The following is a 21,083-nucleotide window of genomic DNA, read 5'->3' as shown; positions in this document are numbered from 1 at the left end:
TTTGTTCCCACCTTACCTGGAGTATGCCATTTGTTTCGTTCCTCTTTTGGCCAAGATCATGAAGAATATCATCAGACTTCTGCACAGTCACTTTAGCTGTTCCTAGTTCTTCATAGGAAGGAAATTTCTGAGTGGATAGAGGGTCAATGCTGTAAAAGATTTAAAAATAAAGTTCTCTAAATTGTCATAAATTCAGTAAACAGTTGATTATATAAATCTTTGATACATCCTTAGTTATATGAATTCTAAATGAGTCTTATTAAAATTGTACAACAGAATTAATCAGTTATGTGATTAAACATATGAAACACCAAAAATTACAAGAAACAAAATTACTCTGGCCAGACTGGTTTAGGAATAGTTGAAAAAGAGCGGAAAACAGTTTTGCTTTGAAAAAGTTAACGTGCAGAAGCACTTCTGGAATGGTGGAGTAAGAATCTCTAAAAATCTACTCCTGTTAAGAGTAAAGAGAACACTAGCAAAAATGGTCAAATCAGCTTTTGCAGAACGCTGGAAATTAAACAATAGCTTGCAACAACCCAAAGAATATTTAAGTAAGAAAATGGCTGATAAGAACAGCAAGCTCTATGGCATTTTTAACTTGCCCTATTCCCAGAGCCCTTTCCCCAACTCTGTGGTAGCTTTGAAAATCAACAGACTTGGGAATTCCCTGGTGGTCCAGTGGGTAAGACTCCGTGTTCCCAATGCAGGGGGCCCAGGTTCGATCCCACATGCATGCCACAGCTAAGAAGTCCGCATGCTGCAACTAAGAAGCCCACATGCAGCAACTAAAAAGGCCGCAACAAAGATCCCGCGTGCCACAACTAAGACCCAGCACAGCCAAAATAAATAAATAAATAAAACATTAAAAAAAAAAAAGAAAACCAACAGCCTCACAACCACTAAAAAGTCAGAACGAGTTTGGAGCTCCTCAAAAAGTCCCATTCTCAGGGTTTCTCCTTAGACGTGACTCAGAGTTTTCTCAGTGAGAAATCCCATCCCCAGGTCATTCTTTGAAAACAGTGCCAATTGTTCAACATCTTAGCTGCCTGAGGGGGTCATGCCAGTTGAGGCAAACAAGAGGGTAAACAATAAACCAAAAATTTGGGGAATGAGATGTCCACGGTGGAGTTCTGAAAAGCTCCAACACATTACTGGGGATCTAGAAGGTCATGTGCATGCACAGGGCTATGTGCATGCAAAAGAATGACCTAAAAAGGGCCTAATCTTTCACATCTGGCTGACCGTGGGCTCTGTGCGAGTAGGAAGTTAAGGTTAAGACAGACTTATAAACTGCTGGAGCACTGAAGGTGTGCCCCAACATGTACGTACACACACACACACACACACAGCCCCTTGCAAAGACAGGGAGACTTATTCATTCAAAGCAGATAAGGAAATCTCCTTCCAATCATTAGCAGACTTAGCTAACCAAATAGAGACTTGCTACACATGATAAAGAATTAAAATTATAGAATTAGTCCAGGAAAATCACTTAACAAACAGCAACAACATGAACAACAACAACGATCAGCAATATCAACAAACACTGGTTGGGGGTGGCAGTTGTTGGAAGAATCTGATTTCCAGAACTGGCACATTAAAATGTCTAATTTTGGGGCTTCCCTGGTGGCACAGTGGTTGGGAATCTGCCTGCCAATGCAGGGGACACGGGTTTGAGACCTGGTCTGGGAAGATCCCACATGCCGCAGAGCGACTAAGCCCGTGAGCCACAACTACTGAGCCTACGCGTCTGGAGCCTGTGCTCCGCAACGGGAGAGGCCGCGACAGTGAGAGGCCCGCGCACCGCGATGAAGAGTGGCCCCCGCTTGCCCCAACTGGAGAAAGCCCTCGCACAGAAACGAAGACCCAACACAGCCAAAAAATAAATAAATATAAATAAATAAATAAATTTATTTTAAAAAAAAGTGTCTAATTTTCAACAAAAATGTTGTGAGACACAAAGAAATAGGAAAGTATAACTCAGACACAGGAAAAAGCATAGTCAGTAGAAACTGTCCTTGAGGAACCCCAAATATTGGACTTACTAGAGAAAGAACATAAATGAGCTACTACAATTAAAGGAAAGTATAAGAATGAAGTCTCAGGAACTCCCTGGTGGTCCACTGGTTAGGACTCCGCGCTTTCACTGCCGAGGGCCTGGGTTCAACCCCTGGTCACGGAACTAAGATCCTGCAAGCTGCATGACACGGCCAAAAAGTAACCTAAAAGAATGAAGTCTCACCAAAGAATATCAATAAAGATAAAACTATTTTTTAAAAAATAGAAATTCTGAGAGTTGAAAAATACAATAACTGAAATGTAAAATTCACTAGACGGGCTAAACAGCATATTCAAATTGGCAAAAGAAAGAATCAGCAAATTTAAAGATAGATTAATTGAAATTATCCAGTTTGAGGAACAGAAGAAAAAAAGAATGAAAAAAATTAAAAGCCTCAGAGACCTGTGGAACATCATCAAGCATACCAACATACAACATAGCCCTAGGAGAGAAAAAAAAGGTAATGTGCACTATTTACCTGTGTAAAGAAATAATGGCCAAAAACTTCCCCAATTTAATAAATATTAATCCACTCATCCAAGAAGATCAACAAAAATCTAAGGAGGATAAACTCAAAGAGATCCACACTTAGCTACATCATAGTCAAACTGTCAAAAGCCTAAGACACAGGGAGAACCCTGAAAGCAGCAAGAGAAAAATAACTAATTATATACAGTTTCCTCAGGAAGATTAACAGCTTACTTCTCATCAGAAATCATGAGGTCTAGAAGGCATTGAGATGACATATTCAAAGCACTAAAAGAAAAAGAGTGTCAACCAAAAATTCTACATCTGGCAAAACTACCCTTCAAAGGTAGAAATTAAGACATCCCTAGATAAACAAAACTGAGAGAATTCATCACCAGCAGACCTACTCTACAGTAAATACTAAAACGAGTCCCTCAGAGTGAAATAAAAGGACACCACAAACTAACTCAAATCCATGTGAAGAAATAAAGAGTACTGGTAAAAGTTAACTACATAGGTAAATATAAAAGACAGTATTAAATTATTTTTGTTTATAACTCTTTTCTTCTATCAGATTTAAAAGACAACTGCATAAAGCAATAATTATCAAGCTGTATAGACAAACATATAACGCAAGAAGACATAATTTGTATGACAATAATAGCAGAAAGAAAGGGGGAGGGAATCAATCTATACCAGAGCAAAGTTTTTGAATCCTATAGAAATTAAATTGGTATTAATCCTAACTAGATCATTTTAAGTTAAGATGTTAATTGTAATTCCTAGGGCAACCACTGAGAAAATAACTCAAAAAATATAGTAAAAGAAGCAACAAGGGAATTAAAATCTTATACTACAATATATCTATTTAATAAAAAAAAAGACATTATGGAGGAATAGTGGAATAAAAAAAGACCTAAGATATAAAAAAACATATAACAACATGACAGACATAAATCTTACTTTATCAGTAATTACATTAAATGTAATGGACTAAAATTGTAATGTCTTCTTATGAGATTACACAAAATGTGACTCGTTTAGTTTTTATTATTGTAGTTTTCATGACATTCAAAAAAAAATTATAGTGGCTTAGATTTACTTGACTTTTTAAAAACTCTTTATAATGTAGTTTCAAACATACACAAAAGTAGAAAGAATAGTATCATGACCTCTATATACCTTTATTTAACTACAAAAATAACTAACTTATGGCTATTCTCATTTCATTTATACTTCCAACCCAGTTTTCTCCACCCTTCAATGGATTATTTTTTTAATTAATTAATTTATTTATTTATTTTAATTTTTGGCTGTGTTGGGTCTTCGTTGCTATATGCGGGCTTTCTCTAGTTGCAGTGAGCAGGGGCTACTCTTTGTTGCGGTGCACCGGCTTCTCATTGTGGTGGCTTCTCTTGTTGCAGAGCACAGGCTCTAGGTGCACAGGCTTCAGTAGTTGTGACTTGCAGGTTCTAGAGCGCAGGCTCAGTAGTTGTGGCGCACGGGCTTAGGTGCTCCACGGCATGTGGGACCTTCCCGGACCAGGGCTCGAACCCACGTCCCCTGCGTTGGCAGGTGGATTCTTAACCACTGTGCCACCAGGGAAGCCCCTACAATGGATTATTATTGAAGCAAATCCCAGATATCATTTCATCAGAAATGAATAGTAAATAATCCACAGTTTGAGAAAATTAGATGTATTCATAATTATATTATAGAAAAGAGGAAAGATCTATTAGCAGAAGAAAATAGTAACTAAATCTAAGACAATTTTTAAAAGCAATGTTTTAAATTCACTAAAATTTCTAAAGAAATTTAAAAAATATAAACAAAGCTCTTTTTAATGTAGCTTTTATTCCAATCTCTTGTTTTTACCTGTTTCTCCTCTCAGGATTCCATCCTATTTTTGATCTAGTTAGTAAGTTTTTGTCTGAAGATTCACTTATTCTTGTCAAAGAATCATAGTTATTCAAAATCTGTTCCAAGAGTCCTACATTTTCTACAATAGAAGAAATACAGTATCATTTTTCAAGTACTAATTCATTTCTCTTTTATATACTATCTCACATATATTTGTACTAAATTAGTTTCATGTGGTGATGACCTACTCAATTTACAATGTAGACTATACATACATTCATCAATAAAACTAAATATTTATAACTCAAGGAAACTATACCGGTAAAATTTTAGGCCTGAATTTATTTCCATCACAGAAAAAAGGAATTTGAATGAGAAGTAACAGCATCACAAAGCCCAGTAAACTGAACTATTTTTATAAACAGTAAAAGGGAGATTTAACTATTTCTTCACAACAACTATCGGTTGAATCTTCCTTTTAGCCTCATCTTTAATGAGACTACATAACAAAATTTTTTTTTTTTGGTGAGGTTAGTTTATTTATTAAAGATTTTATTATCTTTTAAATTCCTTAAGATTCTTTAAATGTGTCCAAGACAAGACTGGAATGCATTTAAATGACTCCAAAAATGAAAGCTTATATTTAACATTTTTACTTACTTTTACTAGAAAGGCTATATTTTAAGTGTTTATAACAAATTATTATTTCCTGTCACTTATAAAGGTTATTAGCACTTTTTCCAATTGAACACAATAATAAATGTTAAATTTCTCTGAGTTTTAGTATTTAAATTCACACTTAAAAACAATATAAGTAAACATGATAATCAACCTTACCTTCTATAAAGCATTATTTTTTATTTATTAATAACAAATTCTTTTCATTAAAGGTTTAAGTAATAACATGTTGAAGATAGTCAGAATAATTATAAAGGTATATCTTCAACTCCTTCTACAAAGAATCTAAAGAAGCTTGATTTGCCCACAAAGTATCATTTAAATACAAATATTAAAAATAGAGATCCCACTTCAGTTACTACAAGGCACATTAGAGAATTATAAATCATGAGTGTGGAAATCTGTTCCTAAATTGAGATGGGTCTAATAAAAGTAGTGGGTGCTAATTATAATTGCTTTATTACCTGTATGACGTGACATCTCCATATTTTCTTTTTTATCTGTAGGATTTTCCCTCTTTGATATTTTATCATCCTTTGAAACAGGTACAGGAGCAAATCTGCGAGGTGCTGGTGTCTCCAAAGGAGATTTCTGTTTATCAAAATTGGTATCTTCAACCTCTATTGAAGGTGCTTCAATAGAAAATAAAGAAAATAATAAATTTAACTTACTTTTTAAAACATTTAAATTGTAATATTACTCTTCCCCATATTTTAAAAATAAAACCAAAATTATATAGGATACTCAAATTATTAACAAATATATAGAAATAAGTTCATCCTCACTAGAAATCAGAAGAATATAGACTATAAATACTTTATACTTATACCTAATAAATAAGAAAAAAATATGACAATATTCAGTGCTATTCAAGTTGTGGTGAAAAATGGCATAGCCAGACACTGCTCATGGCAATGAAAACTGGTAAGACCGTCTGGTGCTAAGTATAGCAAGTCTTAAATTTTTTATATACTTTGATCTAGAGAGATCCCACTTTAGTGAGTACAAGATACATTAGACAACTATAAACCGTGAGCGTGGAAACCTGAGTTCTGGCTGTAGCTCTGACACTTTCACTCTCAAGCCAGGTGACCTTGAGCAGGCAGTCATAACCTTTCTGGGCTTCATCTTCCTCCCTTTACAACTTAAAAACTGACTCACATTACTTCACAAAAGTTTTGTAAGACCCACTCATTTGTGGGAAACGTAAAGCACCTTGCAAGTATAAGGAACCTTTAACATGTCTGTAATCCAACAATGTTCTAACAAATCAAATGTCAGGAATATTGTACTACATGGATCTGTATATCATTAAAGGGACAGGCCCTTGATTTTCATTAGTTCATTATTCAAATATCAATAATTTGGAGATACATTTATTGATATAGTTTAAATTCCAAAGGTGTAACACAAATAAGCTATGTATTCCCTTGTTTTTATAAAGAGATTTTTTAAATTCCATTAAAATAGACTTGTATTACTACCTCTTTGAAAATATTTAGAAATAGTTTCTAATTGTACTCAGATGGTTTCTCCCCTGACAGAATCAAGAAAACAGTAAATATCCAGTTTGTCAGAAAATTGGTGAATTGATGACAAGCATTTTTGATGCTAGATAAGTAAAATTTTTCTGAATTTATATAGAAGTGCTACTGACAATTTATGAAAGTTATTAATTAAAACCATTAAGTAGAACATGATCCATAACTTGACTGAACAAGTTTCAAAATAATCTAAAACTTACCTGACCTAAAAAAAAAAAAAACCTAATTTTATAAAACAAAGACTTAGTCTCTCACAACCTTGTAAGTAAGTTTTCAGCTTATATACTGCAAAGAACATTCATAGCTGGCATTTTTTATTCATAGAAAACTATATATTTTTACCTTGTTTGGAAGCAAAGGTGTTATGTGAAGATAGATTACTGCTACCAAAATTCAAATGGTCTGGTTTTACAGAATACTTTTCCACTGCTCTAGAAGGGGGCACAGTAACAGGCTGAAAACTACTAGTCTTGAGTGCAGCACTAATGAAGTGAGTCTAGAAAACATAAAATTACTTTGTTAATTTCAAATATCATTTGAAAGAGTTAGATGCCAAAATACCTTGAAATTTATTAGAAGACTTAAAAACAATCTATTAGATTTAATAAACAATGAAAATACATACATTACATGCAACTACCCACTGCAGCAGCAATGCCACTGGAAGCATATAATAGCACTTGGGTTAAGTCTGGCTCTGCAGTGTGGCCCTGATCATTTAATTTATTCTAAACCTCAGTTTCTTCCTTTTCACCTCAGAGATGGCTCAAGAGACACTGAAACAGGGTAGGAGAGGACCAGGAAGAAGGGACCCTAGCCCTAGACCTCTACTTAAACCAGAGAATTTAAAACCAAAACATCTCAACTTTTATATCCTAGATGGTAAGATTTTATTTTAATTAAAGGTTTAAAAACCACTGATACAAAGCACTCAAATAAAATAGTAGCCGCGCATAGTAGCAGCAGTAATATATGCATTTACATATAAATGGAAACTATAGTGACAACACAGTTTTAACACTATTAAAACATCTGAAATGTGTAAGTATCTTAACTAATAAAACTGATTTTAAAAGAGTTTTATGCTAGGCAAAGAAAAACCGAAAAGATTTATAGTTTTACAGAATTCTTAAAAGTGTGTTGAGATCACTCTACATAAAGAAGAGGGATGGATTCAAAAAGAATTTCATTTCATTAAGCATTAACTGAACTACTACAATACTCATTGAAAGTTCAATTTTCTCTGTAGTTATAGGCTTTATAAATAAGACGTCTGAATTAGCAAAGATTCCATTCTTCCAAAATCAGAAAGTTAATAAATTATGCATTTATTTATGGAAGGATAAATGAATGGAAGGCACCTAGAACTACCTTAAAAAAACTCAATGTGCTTTTCAAATGTGTCATCTCATTCTATCCTGAACCAAAAATATTTTCTAGGTAAAGAAATCAAGGCTCAGAGAAGCAAAGTTATCTGTAGACTGGGGACCAGCACTCTGATAGGCCCACTCCTAGCCTCTCCAGATGACATGCTGCACACTCAATTTTAGCAATGTATGGAGTACTTACTAAAACTTTATTTTATATGCCCATAATCATTCCAATAAAAATAATATCTTAATCCCATGAAAATTTCAAGACAAGCTCTATTAGGAAGTCTTGAAAATAATAGGACATTAGTGTTCACTCTGTGATCTTATATTGAGCTATGATAAGCTTATTTTTATATATTCTTCTGAATGTTATATTTTAATTTTATTTTTAAAAGTTTTTAAACTGCATACTAAGTAGGGAAAAAAAGTAAATTAAAACCAATGCATTTACGATGCTGGTCATTCACTCATTCAAAAAGAAATTATACTGAGTACCTGAGTGCTGGGTAGTATCCCAGGACTTAGAAATTCCAAAATAAATAAGAAACTATACTATTAGCTCTCTGTGAGGATAACTCTTCTTTTTATAATAGCCCAGTGCCTCATATTCAAAAGGCATAAGAATGTTCATTCTTTTTCATTAAGTAAATGTAGAAGCAAATAAGTATACTAGGTGGTTCTCATCCAAGGGTGTGCAACAGAATCATTAGAGAGCTTTCAAGGATTCCCAGACCCCGTCTGAGACCTGCTGTCTCAGACCTTCTGAGAGGTACAAGCACGTGTATATTTATAAAGCTCTCCAAGTGAGTCGTATGCACATTCCCAGGCTAAGAGCCACTGATGTGAACAAAAAACTGCAATGCGATAAACGCCCTTTAAAAACACCGTGAACGGAAATACCACAAAAGAAGGAAAAGCCAACTATAAGGAGAGGTCTCACAGAGCTAGACATCTGAACTAGAACATGCAGAGTTACCCCCATAGAGGAAAAGAATTCTGAACAAAAGCAAATCATTATTTAAGAACTAAAACTGTTACAATCTCCTGAGCTATTGCAATAATCAATGAATATTAGCTTAGAGATCCAAGTGATAAAAGGTCATGGAATGTGTGATCCCTTTATTACCTGAATATCTATTTGTTGTTGCTGCAGTTTTTCAAGATGCCTAATGTGTTGCTCCATAAACACATTCATGTGCTTTCCATGATCACGGCAGTGTAGTTTCTCATGTTTATTCTGAATGGTTGTCTGCTGCTCTGTAACACGTTGTAGCTGTTTATCAGTCTCCTGTAACTTATTGAGTAATTCTGTAACAGTATTGACCTTTGCTTCCAACTCACTCTGCACCTAAAACAGTAAAAATATCCAAAGATATCAAAAATATGCTCAATTACTAGAAAGATTATATAAAGTGACTGGTATTGAGAAATTATCAAACCAGAGCTTTTACCCTCTAAATTTCTGATGATTTTATGCCTTTATTTTTTAGAATCACAGAAATAAAAGGCAGAAGATAGCTATCCTTAAGTAGATCTTTTCTCTCATAAAAAATACCAAATTTGTCACATACAATTTTTATTTCTTAAGTGGAAATTAAATACTTAATGGAAATTAAAAATACTTAAATGGAAATTAAAAAGAAGGAAATAGCAAAACAAAGTAGCTTTCGATACTTCACTAATCTGAGGCTGAGTTAGGTCAGCAGTCTTGGCTCTCCCACCTATTAGCTCTAAGATCTTATTGCTGACTCTGACCTGTTTTCTTGTTTTTCCCATTTACAAACTGAGGGTTTTGGCATAGATGGTCTGTATGGTCCCTTCTAGCTCTAAAATAAGGATGACCAACCATCCCAGGTACCCAGGACTGAGGGGTTCCCAAGATGAGATTTTTCAGTGCTAAAACTAAGAAAGTCCAGGATTTTCTAGAACTAACACAGGGATGAGAGGTAAATCTCGCAACTTCTGAGAAATAATTCACAACTACAGACAGCAATATCCCTAGCCAATGGCTGGACACAACAATTACAGAATCAGTTTCTAATAAACATTTTTATATTTTACAAAGCAGTAATGACTATCTGGGAAGAAACAGATATACTTTTATCAGTGGAGCTGCTGTTGCAATGGCGGCAGCAGTTGCTGCAGCCACAGTTGCAGCTGAATCAATTCCACTGGGTGAAGTTCTATTCTCCTGAATAATAGGGTCCTTTTCTGCGCTGGCATCTTCTAAAAGCTGTACCTTTACCTCCTTAAAGACAGGCATGCTTTGAGCTCTGTAAATAAAAAAGGAATAAAATCTATTCAGTAACCTATACTGAACCATTAGAAGAAATACCTACAAGTGGTAATCTGCTGCAGGTGAGTTTTCTTGATTTTTTAAGAAGTTAAATCCCTATTTTTCGCTATCAGCATCTTATCAGTCATTTGGTTAATGAAATCTATTAAGGCTCAGGTCACTACTAAAGAAATACACTAAAGAAATAAAAAGGTAATTCCTTGAAGGCACTGATATTTCAGAAAATATGACTTATGTATGTGGAAAAGACATGGGCACAATTACAATGATTTATAGTCAAGAAGTACAAATTTAAAACATGCAGAAAAGGCTCTAAGAATTTAGGTATCAAGTTTTACTCCCAATGTAAGACAACCCAAGAGGGATTGTTAAAACTGCTGAAAAGAATTTTTTAAATTCTAACTCATTTAGATTTAATAAATGTCACCTAGTTTATTAAAATGGGCACAAAATACACTACTAAGCAGTCTGGATTAAAAATGAGTCCAGAAAATAGATACATATTCACAATAAGGCATTTAACTAAACACCTAAAAAAAAAAAAAAAAAAAGACTGGTCAATTTTGTGCTGTATTTGGCCTAAAAGAAATCAAAGAAAACACTGACAAAACTGAAGAGTCCCTAAGGTAAGTCTAAGTAAAATCAACAGGAATGAGCTCCATCTCCAGCTGCTGAATTTCCACACTTTGATTTTTGAAGAAGGCCACAGAGCTCTTAAACTTACTCCTCATTGATGCTGCCTCATTTCTATTAAGAGCATCATTTTTCTCTCATTCTCAAAATTTGGAAGTTAACTTCTCTATCCTCCATTTACCTTCTCATGCTCAACTGAGTCATCAGGTTTTGTCAATTATTTCATCACAATTGCAGGACTAGTGTCATGGAATTACGGAGGTAGGGGGAACCCAGTAGCCCATCTTTCCTAATTTTCACACGAAGAAACTGAGGTCCATAGAGGTAACGGGATTTACTTGATCACGTCACAGAGCTAGTAAGTAGCTGAGTTAGGACCAGTTCCCAGAGATCGTCCCGTGACACCAAGCTTTCTCTCTCAAAACAGCACTTCTCCCTTCAGACTTCTGCTCTAGTACAAAACCATCATCGCTTGTCAACTATTTCATTCTTCCCGTTTCTAGTTGCTTAAAAACTTTCCACACACATTTTCCCACCATTCAAAAATCTAAAATCATTCCTTATAGACAACTGCATAGGCTACTTTCCTGTTTGGCCTTCCACACACTCCATCCTCTGGCCCTGCCCTATACATACTGCACTTTTCCTCCCAAAACCACCTCTCTCCTGAGTCACACTGCTCTCACTGACTACACCATGCCACTCCCACAGCTGACTCCATGCTTTTTCTCACTCTGTTCTCTCAACCTTCTTCACCCAACTTCCTCTATCCTTCTCCTCAAGATACAACAAAAGCCTTACCTTTTTCAATAAACCTGTTCTCATAACACTTCCTCTTGATCTCTCCATTCATTAATTATTTTTGTATTTACTTCCTATACCACACAACTGAGGCTTGATAGTCAGCCATCCTATGGTTTAAATGTCTGTACAGAACAGTTTAACAATGTATTGAATGTTTCCTCTCACAGCTCTAATCATGCATTCCTCCATATATCTACCTATTCTCTCCCCAACCAAGCTCTAAGCAACCTGGGGTGGGGGGCCGGAGACTTCTTTTATACCAAACAGCAACTAAGAAAGAGCACATAGTAGGTGCTCAATATATATTTAGCTGACTGAGTGGTGTACTAAGAAAATGTAATTCAGATAATGCGTATCTTTTAGAATTTCTGTCTGAAGTCTGAATGTGACTTACCCTTTAAGATCTGTCATTCTACATTAATACATTAAATTGACCAACAAGAAAAATAACATTATAAGGCTAGACATCAACTTCTTCATAGGCTTTAAAATTTTATTTTTTCCAATTATCAAATTAATAAATGCTCAATGTAGCAAATGAGCTTCTAAGTGTAAAGAACTAGAAAAAATGCACATAACTCTCCCATTCAGAAGAAACTGTTTCCTTCTAGTCTTTTTCTAGAACTTTCTTCTTTATTCCTAAATCCTCTGAATCTGGCATCTATCCCAATGCTACACTGAAACTGCTCTTACCAAGGCCATTACTACCTCCTCTTGCTCAATTCAATGGACACTTTTCAGTCCTTATCTTTCTTTACCTCTGAGCAGCTATCAAACTTAGAACCTCATTTCCCTTGGTTTTGTTAAGACCATACTCTCTTACACCTCTGGATAAACTTTCTGAGTAGCATTTGGAAGCCACATTGCTTTCTTTGCACATCTCTTAAAGGTTTGGTTTTCTCAGAGCCCTACCCTATGCCATCTCTTTTCACTCTCACACTCCCACCGAGTCACTTCAATCACTTCCAGAGCTTGGACTACTATCTACATACAGATGACTTCTACATATGGATTTCTAGCTTAGACCCCTTTTGTGAATTTGACCTTTATATTCAATTTCCTATCGGACATTTTTCACCTGGATGTCTCATAGGTACCTCAAACCCCTGCTTACGTCTAAAATGAAATTTATTCCCCCAAGGCTTCCCTTTCTCAATGAATACTACTAGTGACTATGCATTTATACAAGCCAAAAATCTGGGATCCATCCTTAGCTCCTTCCTCACTCTCACATCTAAGCAGCAATTCCTGTCAATTCTATCTCCAGATCATCTTCCAAACCTGTGTACTCCTCTCCAGCCCAGCATGATTCCCACCCTCACATTCCACCACTCCCCAATGTACTCAGGACCAATCTAATTCATCTCTTTAAAAGATTCATAGTCAACTGGTTTCCTGGACTCCAGTCCAGTCCTCTTCCAATCCATTTTTTCATAACTACCTGAGTAAGCCTTTTAAGAAAAGTATATCATACTTTAAAACTTTTAAATGATTTGCCGTTTCTCTGTAAGTCCAAACTTCTTTAAAGTAGTTTATACCCTCACCCCTTGCTTACCTCTCCAGCCACATGTAAGGACATTCTACCCTTGTTCTAGACACTCTGGACAGACTCTTCATTCCTCAAAGGCTCCAGCTGATTACCTTTTATCACAGCTTTACAGCATATTATAGTAGCAAATAGGACAGATTTTCCATCATTCCATTTCTGTTTCTCCAAAATTAGCTATTCTCAACTGTGTGCATTCTACATGTATGTATTCTTAACAGTATGTGTATATATTCTCAACTTGTGTGTCCTTCCAAGTAAATTTTAGAATCACTTTGCCAAATTCCATCCACCATTCTCCAAAAAAAAAAAAAAAAAAATTCAAGTGACACTGACTACAGCAAAATCTCTCTTAACCCAGTATGAGAGTCATTTTATACTTCTGACTCAATTATTATTCTCTACATTGCAATGACCTTCTCAGAGGCCCTTCCTAGTTTTTCTGTTTTTTGGTTTTTTTAAAAAATGCTGTTCATCCACCCTGAAATGGGGAGAGATCTACTGTGAACAGATAAGAGGAGTAGTGTTCACAGTTACCTCTCACGGTCCACTTGTATATAAACAACTTCTCCCTCTCAGATCTGAGAGTTCTGACTTGAAGGCAAGTTGATAAAGTCTCTATTATGGTTGCAAGCAGCCACTTCCACCTGGGGTCAGCTGGATGGAAATGGTAATCACTTTCTCTCCAAATGAGTCAGATGTAGTCTGCAATTTTTAGTTCAAGTATAGAATTTGGGAGACGCACTACTTCCTCATGCCCTTACTTTTGCCTTTTCTTATATATTTACAAATCCCAGAATACAATTTACCATCCAAATTCTCCTCCTAACCACCATATCACATATTGGGAACTGGAGGCTGATCAAATGTAAAAAGGAAAAGCACCATTAAGCAAAACAACCAGTTGTGAAACTCTGGCTGGCTCAGATCACACCCTTGTAGTTTGGAGGTAATATTTATTTCGTTAGTGTTTCCCAGAGTATAATATGTATACCATGGATAACTACAGGTGAAAAAAGAATAAACTTTATTTTAATAGTTATATAGTTATTTTCATTGTATTATTAGAAATACTGACTTTCCACTTATAGAAGTAATCTAAAATTTCCTTTTTTAATAAAATGAGAGTTCAAAAGTAAGTAAAAATTTTTCCTATTTTCTAAGGGGCATCCCAGGCTGCTCTGGTTCAGGAGTAGAATACATTTAGCCTAAGAATATGTATCTCATTCCACCGCCACTAATGATAAAAAAAAAAAATTCCTCCAGTGATATATTCTTTCATGTTTAGTATGGTGCTGTTGTCAGGGTTGGTTCTGTATTTCAGTGGCATTAAAGATAAAGTTGGGAGGAAGCATTTGAATAGAGTAGTAGCCACATTCCCCTTCACTCCATCCAGATGCTAAGCTTGTCCCTTTCTCAAATCTTAACCAGAAAAAGTCTAAATGTCCTTTGATAGTAAGTAGTAAGTATTATATATTTGGAACTACTTGACCACTGCTATAAGCAGTATAGTGAGGTGACTAAGAGAGGACTCTAAAGACAGACTACCTGGGTTTGAATCCTAGCCCAGTGAATACCTGCTAAATGACTTCGGGAAAATCAATCCCTCTCTACCTCAGTTTCCTTATCTATAAAATGGGGATTCTGTAAAATTGGGATACTAATCGAATCTATTTCATTGGATTTTGAGAGAATTAAATGAGTTAATGCACATAAAATGCTTAGAACAATACCTCTTCAATAATAATAATAATAATAATTGTTAACAGCCACTGAGTATTTTACACATGCCCAGCACCATGAAAAATGCTTTATACATATTATCACATATACATATTTCACACATTGAAAAACAAAACATTTTCCTAGGTGCAAAGTATAAATAAAGCTGATTTTAGAGAACCATATAGAAACACAAGAAATGGCCCACCTATTTTCTGTAAATGAAACTTACTTTTGTTTTAAAACTGCTCTTAGAGCATCTTTCTGTCCCATAGTGTACTGAGAAATAAAGATGTCATTTGCTGCAAAATCAAAACACAAAAATATACTTTAGATTCCTGAAAATTTATTAAATTTTGATAAGCTACTCAAAGAAAAACTTTTTTAACTAAAAAAAATGTTTGGGGATTCAGCAATATGGCTTCTCAATTTAAAAAGGTAAGGAACAAATTAAATGACTGAGTAATAATAGTTATAACCCTAGACTGTAGGAAAAAAATTGTGTAAAAACACCTGGGGCGAAATTAGAGACATTTGTTCAAACTCTAACAATAAAACTGCTTAGATGAAAATAAAACCAACTACTTTTAAAATGTCATTAAATAAATTTTTTCAATACATATTTTAATCTATCATCTTACGAAAGACTATACAAAACTTGAATTCAGCATGTATAAACAGGTATCAAATACCAAACCTATGCAATATGTTGGCAATAATAAAAGTATCCTTACCATTACAAACCATTTTCTGGACTTTAGAGATTCCATTAGTAGCTTAATTTGGAAGGAAAAACTAATTAAAAATGAAAATAATAAGAAAAAACTATAAGGTTGTTTAATGAATATCTAAAAAAAAAATCAATGAATGTCTAAAAATCTAAAATTCTATCCTTACCAAGGAAATTCTTACATGTTACAACATAAGTTAACCATGAAGACATGCTAAGTGAAATAAGTCAGTCACCAAAGGACAAAAACTGTATGATTCCATATATATGAGGTATAGTAGAATTTATAGAGACAGAAAGTAGAATGGTGGGAGGGGGAATAGAGTTAGTATTTGATGAGTACAGAGTTTCAGTTGGGGAAGATGAAAAGTTCTGGAGATGGACGGTGGTGATGGCTGCACAATATGAATACACCTAGCATTAGGTATATTCATATTTAAGTGTACAGTAAGAACTGTACACTTAAAAATGGTGAAAATGGTAAATTTTATGTTATGTATGTTTTACCAAAAAAAATCAAATCTATCCTTTTACCTTTTTGTCTGTTGTTCTCTTCTGTTTTATCCAAAGGCAACACTTGCCCTGCAACATCTTTAGAAAAACCCTTTAAGATATGAAAGGAAGAAATGAAAGGCTAAATAAACTTTATCATGTATTATTTATCAATTACCATTTACTAGCCATGTGACTACTGTGCCCTGGGAGGAGAGGACTGTGTGTGTTACATGCTTAATCCCCAGCACCACCATAATGCTTAGGTACCTTGAAGCTACTCAAAGATTTGTTGAATGAGTAACGAGCTGTCATCAAGTGAACGAATCGGTAAGTGAACAAGCAAGCAACTGTGACCTTGAAATTCAGATTCAAATCCTGATTTGGTACTCAGCAGAGCAACTTATGTAACATCTCAGTGGCTATAGTTAAATGTGAAAATGTGATTCACTGTGAGTCAAATGAAGTTCGTAAGGATGGTCAACGCATGGCACAATATCACAAATTAATCACAGTATTCTTTGTCACTAAACTATAATGTGGTCTCAGAAGACTTCACTATATAAGTGACACCTACTGGCAAATAGCTTTCTGCTCACATGTGTAACCCTAGACTTCGCTTCTAAGATTCTATTCAGTGCTAAGACACCATGACTTTTTAAGTACTAGGTTCAGTCAACATTGCTTCATCTTCCTTACACACAAATTTTTTTCCCTGCTAAATCATTAAAGGGAAAAGAGAAAATCATAAAAGAAAACTGATCCAAGCTATCTGCTGATAACAGGTGTTAACTTCCTAAAAATAGCCAATGAGGCTAACAAAACAGTAGAATGTATCTGGGAAATTAATGTAAAGAACTCCCACAAATCAGTTAGAAAAAGCACAGCACATAAATATGTAATTCACAAAAGAGTAAATACAGGTGGCAATATAAATGAAAAAAATTTCCCCTCCACTAATAATAAAAGAAATAGAAAATAAAACAATGAGATGCCTTATTCACCTATTAAAATGGCAGGGGTTTTTCTGATTTAATTTTAATGCTTCGTATAAATAAAGACGGGGGAAATAACTCCACTAATTCTTACTCATGACCTTGCTGGAGAATATATATTGATACAGTTTTTCTGGAGGCAATTTAGAAACATTGCAAAAAAATGTGCATAATCTTTTATCTAATAATTTTACACCTAGAAATTAATACAAGGAAATGAGCTAGGATATATACCAGAATGTTCATCACCTGGTTGTATATATTATAAAAAACTGGGGGAAAAAAACCTTAATGTCAAATGACAGGTATATGAACAAATAAACTTCGGTACATACAAACACTGAAATTCTGTGAACCCATTAAAAGTTCCTAGGAAAAAAATCAGTGGCATGCAACGATAACCTTAATACTATTAAATTATAAAACAGTATGGTCTCACTTCATAAAATATATATACACATAGAAAAAAAAACTCAAAATGTTAACAGTTGTTGATTTTAGTTGTGGAATTTATTTTTTTCCTTCTTCTCTTTGTATTTTCTATAGTGATTTTTTTTTAAGTTTTTGTTTTCTTTCTGAACATGTGTAAGGATTTGTCCCAAGTAGGAAAAGGTATATCTCATCTTCTAGTAGTAGGGAGAAACAGGTATGAATAGGAACAAATCCAAATAAGCTTAAAAATGTGAGCATATCAGACACAAACTACTTTAATTTTCTCATTAAAATAGCAGGGTCAAGTCAATACACACTGTAATCTTAGTACTCATTTATGAAATAAAAACGTAATACAAAGAGATTGCAGTTTATGTTCATGGTAAAATGATAAAGAACTAGGTTTGCTTTGCAGGTATATTTTATATTAGGCAAATCTACACAAAACAAGCTGTGAGCCCGTATTAAATCTAATAGAATCCTGCCTGATGATCTTCCAAAGATCACTCTTTTATCTTCAATTATACAATAATAGCATATCCATACATCTGGGAAATTATTTAAATAATGGAATTCAAATACCATTAATCATTAAATAAAGCCTGCTTAAAAAGGAAACAAAAAACACCAACCCAAAACTAGGCATTTATTCAGGGACGAAGTACAGCACATAATTATACATTTTTATTGTGAGTTTTTGACAAAGTTCATAAGTAAACAGCTTCGATATCATTCTTAGTTTGCTAGTTAAATTGACAATATATAGGTCAACATTATGATAAGTGGTCGAAGTCTAATTAAATTGCATGACCCAACATTATACTTATAATCAAATATTTTCAGCATTATAAATAAAAAATGTTATGATGAGAATTTCATGTTATTATTTCTTAAAGACCCCTCAAAAAAAAAAGTACACAAAAGGCTTCAGAATAGTTTGAATGATATATAATTCACACCTCACTTTTTTTTAAATTATGTTGTTACAGCTGCTTTACCTTTACCTTACAGTTTGTAAAAACATTTCTTTGGTAAATGAAATTTAAATAAAAATAAGGTCTGTTGCTAATCAAACAAAATTTTAAAAAGCATTATTTGCCAATACTTAAAATTTTAACATGAGCATAATTAAGAATTCTTTTGCTTACACTTTCTGACACAGTGGGATTTTCTAATGGAGGCTGCTGATAATTTCTGGCAGAAGTTAAGTCTGATGAACCTAACAAAATAAAGGAGTCAATTTTAGTGATTTTTAAATCAGAATGTTACCTTTTGAAACTGTACAAACATAATTCAAGAACTATAAACTCCATATTAATGCAATTAATTAAATTGGAAGCCACTCTTCATGCAAAAATCTTAAAATGTACTTAAATATATCCTGATGAAGGTTTTTACATCTGATATTTTGGAAAATAAGGGCTCAGAACTGACAATCAAATGAGATAAGTATAAAATGTTATAAAATATATCATTACACTATTGGATTTAGACAAACTGGGTACAATCATTTGCCAGGAATAAAACATGCGCATGATACAAAAGCCTGATTTAACAGCAGGCCTATGTTATGCTGTACCCCTCAAAAGCAGCACTATAAAAGCTGCTTTATTTATTCTTTCGTTTTTTGCACTTATATTCATTAATTTGATTACCAGTGAAGTGGGTAAAGCATACGTTATCTTCACTTTCAGGGAGCTCCAGACAAGTGAATTGGGACATGGAAGCCATCAAAAGGCAGAAATTGTGCTTTTCTACTATCCAAACAGAAGGTAAAAAGCCAGCAATACTGGTGAAAAGTAAGCACATCACACTAGTTGAGTGTGTCCATCACAGATGTGGACAAGAATAGTGTGCCAAAAACACGCAAAGAAAAAACAAAATAACGAAATGTTTTATTCATTCTATCTATTCAATATTATTCGATGTAGACTGTCGGTGCCTGGCCATTTTCCCAGGAAACGGGGTCACTTTTCAAACGCCTGTACAAACTAGACATATATTTAGGAATTTAAACATTAAAAGTCCTCTAAATTTTGAAACACAAAAAAACTAAATGAAAATAAAGACTAAAGATTTACAGAAGTGAAAACTGGTTGAAACTATTTGGAATCACATACCACATAACGTTCCATTCAAGCTCTTCCCAGTTCTAACAGGAAGACGTTTATTTGCAGACAGCGCTGGAGGAACACGGGACAACTCATCTTTCAGCAAAGCCAAATTATCTCCCTGATTTGGAGAAACTACCTCACGAAGTCTCCTCGCTGGTATTTTAACCTTTTTTTTCTTTTCCGGGCTAAACTCAGAGCCTTTCATATTATTGGTAACAAAACTAGTCCCACAATTATGAACAGAATTTTCTTCTGGGTCCATAAAACTTCAAAACAAAATTTTCACCGCTTTGAGGATTTCGGGGGGTCAGGGGTAGGGGAGAAGAAATAAAGGAGGAGTATGATAAAGAAAACGTGAATTTCAAGTGATTTTGAAACATGCAGTCATCAACTTTTAAATAAAACGTCTAAACAGACTATGCACAAAGCTAGAAATTTCAATTTGGTATTTAATCCAGGATTAGAGACGACTAGAACATATTTACCCATTAATCCCACTCAGTCTATTAATGCACCATGACAATGAATCTGAAAGTGAGGATGACAAAAGAATGGCCGCATAAGTAATAATAACAATAACACAGAGCACTCCCCAACCGGAGAGATGGCAGTGCATAACTAACCAGATGTGGAGGCGGAGTTAAAATTTAAGAGAGAGTCAAGCAGGTAAAACCGAAATGCTATTTTTTTCAAAATCACCCACATAAGAAGCTTAATAGCTTTCTTCAGCCAAAGAGTCTTACACACCCCTCCAGAAGCAACCATCAGACACCTAAATTCACCCCTCTGCGTCTTCCGAACCCTCGGGAACAGCGGAGTCACAGACCTAACCTGACAACGGCTTCAGTTGCCCGCGGGTCAACACCTACTCCCCTTTAAACCCGCCCTTCAGACACAACACGCATGCGCGCCATGAAATCGTCCCAAATATCCAACCAAAAAGCTAAACGCTCTCCGGTGCTCTTCCATCCCTCTCCGGGTGGAAACAAACTCCCAACATAAAAGGCTTAAAACGGGTGTGAATTTTTTGTTTTATTAAAGGCAGTACATTGCCCCACAAGACTTAAAACATTGACTAACACTCGGGAGTTTCATCCAAGACCTGAAGAGCTCCCGACGTAGATGATAATACCAATCTTGTTTATTAGGGACTGTTTACAGCGTAGCTCCTGGAGACCGTTAGGGACGCGAGATTAAGTAAATTAGTTTTACAAAAAGTTTCGACAGATTCGTGTTGACATGGAAGAGAAAGTCAGAAATAGTTTTGTCTAAGCAGACAATCAAAACAATCAATTCTCAGGGGATTTTAAAATTCGTTTATGAAATCGGCTTTT

At 34.7% G+C, this 21,083-nt stretch overlaps 1 protein-coding gene across 2 annotated transcripts in view; it reads right to left on the bottom strand.

Annotated features, from left to right (window-relative positions):
• Positions 1–20,595, bottom strand: part of KIAA0586 (KIAA0586 ortholog) — a 112,801-nt gene extending 92,206 nt beyond the window's left edge. The window contains exons 1-11 of one of the 2 annotated variants that reach the window (XM_061182612.1): positions 20,576–20,595; positions 19,756–20,037; positions 18,784–18,854; positions 16,251–16,320; positions 15,219–15,288; positions 10,084–10,258; positions 9,112–9,333; positions 6,955–7,108; positions 5,533–5,700; positions 4,406–4,529; positions 17–149 (exon numbers count right to left, since the gene is read on the bottom strand). In XM_061182612.1, coding sequence (XP_061038595.1) covers positions 17–149; positions 4,406–4,529; positions 5,533–5,700; positions 6,955–7,108; positions 9,112–9,333; positions 10,084–10,258; positions 15,219–15,288; positions 16,251–16,320; positions 18,784–18,854; positions 19,756–20,011 — 1,443 coding nt within the window. In that variant the 5' untranslated portion in view covers positions 20,012–20,037; positions 20,576–20,595. Of the gene's footprint in view, positions 1–16; positions 150–4,405; positions 4,530–5,532; positions 5,701–6,954; positions 7,109–9,111; positions 9,334–10,083; positions 10,259–15,218; positions 15,289–16,250; positions 16,321–18,783; positions 18,855–19,755; positions 20,038–20,521; positions 20,547–20,575 lie in introns of those variants that run through there. The other variant, XM_061182613.1, reaches the window with a different exon arrangement.
• Between the last annotated feature and the right edge of the window lie 488 nt (positions 20,596–21,083).

The sequence above is a fragment of the Eubalaena glacialis genome, chromosome 2, assembly GCF_028564815.1.
Source record: "Eubalaena glacialis isolate mEubGla1 chromosome 2, mEubGla1.1.hap2.+ XY, whole genome shotgun sequence".
NCBI lineage: Eukaryota > Metazoa > Chordata > Mammalia > Artiodactyla > Balaenidae > Eubalaena > Eubalaena glacialis.
This window is presented reverse-complemented; position numbering and strand designations above follow the sequence as displayed.